Source organism: Monopterus albus, unplaced genomic scaffold (assembly GCF_001952655.1).
Source record: "Monopterus albus unplaced genomic scaffold, M_albus_1.0 scaffold191.1, whole genome shotgun sequence".
Classification (NCBI taxonomy): Eukaryota; Metazoa; Chordata; class Actinopteri; order Synbranchiformes; family Synbranchidae; genus Monopterus; species Monopterus albus.
In genome coordinates, this window is record NW_018128071.1 from 58289 (window position 1) to 60833 (window position 2545).

At 40.4% G+C, this 2545-nt stretch overlaps 1 protein-coding gene across 1 annotated transcript in view; it reads left to right on the forward strand.

Moving 5' to 3' along the window:
• tdrd12 (tudor domain containing 12) overlaps positions 1-2545 on the forward strand; it is a 29272-nt gene that overhangs the window by 19412 nt on the left and 7315 nt on the right. Inside the window, exons 22-23 of the mRNA XM_020617529.1 lie at positions 423-711; positions 914-1290. Of these exons, the coding sequence (XP_020473185.1) occupies positions 423-711; positions 914-1290 (666 nt within the window). The remainder of the gene's footprint in view (positions 1-422; positions 712-913; positions 1291-2545) is intronic.

Below are 2545 nucleotides of genomic sequence, written 5' to 3' on the forward strand. Positions count from 1 at the left end.
CAGGTCAGTCATTATAGTTGACAAGTATATGTTTTTGCAAAGATTCTTTGCTATTTAAAGCAACAATATATCTTTTTTTTTACATTAAAATAACTTAAAGTCCCTGTGGCTGCTCGTATTGTTTATTTCCAGCCATTTAATGCTTAATCTTGGGAACCTCTAGATTAGCTTGGCACCCCTCATAACTCCAAATAGGCTAATTATTTCAGAACGATAAAACCAGAGAGCCTCTTCCTAAAACAAGAGGATAGTTCGTAAACACACACACCTGCTGTTGCCGGTGTTGTCGCAAGTGGACAGCACATTGAACTGCAACGGCATTAATTAATTTGAATGTCTCCTCCATAGATGGTTAAACGACGGTATATGTACCAATGAAAAGAGATTTGTAACACTCTAAACCAGGGGTCGGCAACCCGCAGCTCCGGAGCCGCATGTGGCTCTTCAGTCTCCTTGTTGTGGCTCCCCTCCGGGGGGAGTGCGCGAACCTGGAACATGCGAAACCCTTCTTGGAAAGCAAAGGCCTCAGCTATCCCAAACTGGGAGACCTTGATTGGCTGGAAAAGTTTTATTTCATGGTGGATATGACCAGTCACTTAAACACGCTGAATAAAAATCTCCATGGAAAGGGAAGCGTGGCCCTGCAGTTGCTGGAGGATGTTCTGGAATTTGAGCGCAAGATGACAGTGTTTGCCAGAGACGTACAAAGAGGTATGCTCTCTCTCTTCCCCTCCCTGAGAGAGTTCAAAGAAGAGATCACATACATTTTGATTATTTACACCTTGCAATTATGGCAATGCAAGCTGCATTTGGAGAAAGATTCAGTGAGTTCAGAAAGGAAAAAACACTGTGTCCTTCCCTGTCACACCGCTGGACATCGACCCATCCCTGTTGAACATATCCACATTCACAGAGATAAGTCAGCCCGATCTTGAAATTGAACTGGCCAAGATAGCGGATAAAGACTTATGGGTATCCAAGTTCAAAAGCCTGACAGCGGATCTCAAAGAAGTCGCCCATCAGAAGGCCAATCTGGCTAAACAGCACAAATGGAATGATATTGAAAACCTCCCCAAACCCGACAAACTTGTTTTTGAAACATGGAGTGCCATTCCCGACACATATATGAACATGAAAAAGTATGCATGTGGAGTCCTGTCCATCTTTGGCTCAACATACTTATGTGAGCAAGTTTTCTCGAGCATGAACTTCATAAAGACCAAATATTGCTCCTGCCTCACAAATGAGAGCCTACAGTCCTGTGTGAAGACCAAACTCACCCCGACACAGGTCAGAACAGCATCAGAAACAGAAGGCACATTAAACAGGTGAGAACACTAGCATTTAGTAGAATATTATTTTTCAGAAAAAAACATTTATTTCAGACCCAAAACTGAAGTGGTTTTTAGGGGTCGGCAACCCGCAGCTCCGGAGCCGCATGTGGCTCTTCAGTCTCCTTGTTGTGGCTCCCTTCGGGGAGACGTGCTGAAACACTTCGCTGCTTGTCTGGAACATGCGAAACCCTTCTTGGAAAGCAAAGGCCTCAGCTATCCCAAACTGGGAGACCTTGATTGGCTGGAAAAGTTTTATTTCATGGTGGATATGACAAGTCACTTAAACACGCTGAATAGCTTCAGAGTAGGCCTACGCATGCACATTGCACTTCGGTTTGTTGTATTCTGTTGTAACAGGTAAAATTAAAAAAGATTAAATATTTTTAAAAGTTTATAAGCTGTGTTATGTTTTGCGGCTCCAGGCTATTTTTCTTTAGTGGAAGAGGGGGCAAAATGGCTCTTTTAATAGTAAAGGTTGCCGACCCCTGCTCTAAACAAAGCGGGTAACTGAGAAACAGTAACTTCTCCAGCCTTACAACAATTCTCTCTAATGTTACAGAAACAAGGCAATAACTTTTTTTTTAATATATAAACTAACCATTAAGTCCCACTGAGTAGTGGAAACATTTGATCTGCAAAATCTTATGGCAGAAGAAATGAAAATGACTGTTCTGTACACACTGCTGTACTGACCAGTTTGAATTCTAATTTCACTCTAGTCTATAACTAAATAGTTGTAGAGAGTAAAGTGAAAATAGAAATACAGTTTAATACACAGTAAATTTAACAGCTAGTCCAAGTGAGGATATGTGGTTCTTTTTCTTGCTGTCATTTACAGAAAAGCTTGTTGTCAGTGAATAATACAGAAAGGGGGGAAATCGCATATTAATTTGCAATTGCAATACTTCTCTCAATAGTTACAGTGGGGCGAAATAAGTATTTGATACACTGACAATTTTTCAAGTTTTCCCATTTATAAAGAACTGACAGATCTGTAATTTTCATCGTAGGTACACCTCAACTGTGAGAGACAGAATCTACAAAAAAAATTCCAGAAAATCACATTGTTAGATTTTTAAATAATTTATTTCCATTTTATTGCCTGAAATAAGTATTTGATACAATAGAAAAATAGAAATTAATACTTGGTACTGACACCTGTTTACAATTCCAGAGCTACGACGTATCCTGTCGTTCTTGAACGGGTCTGC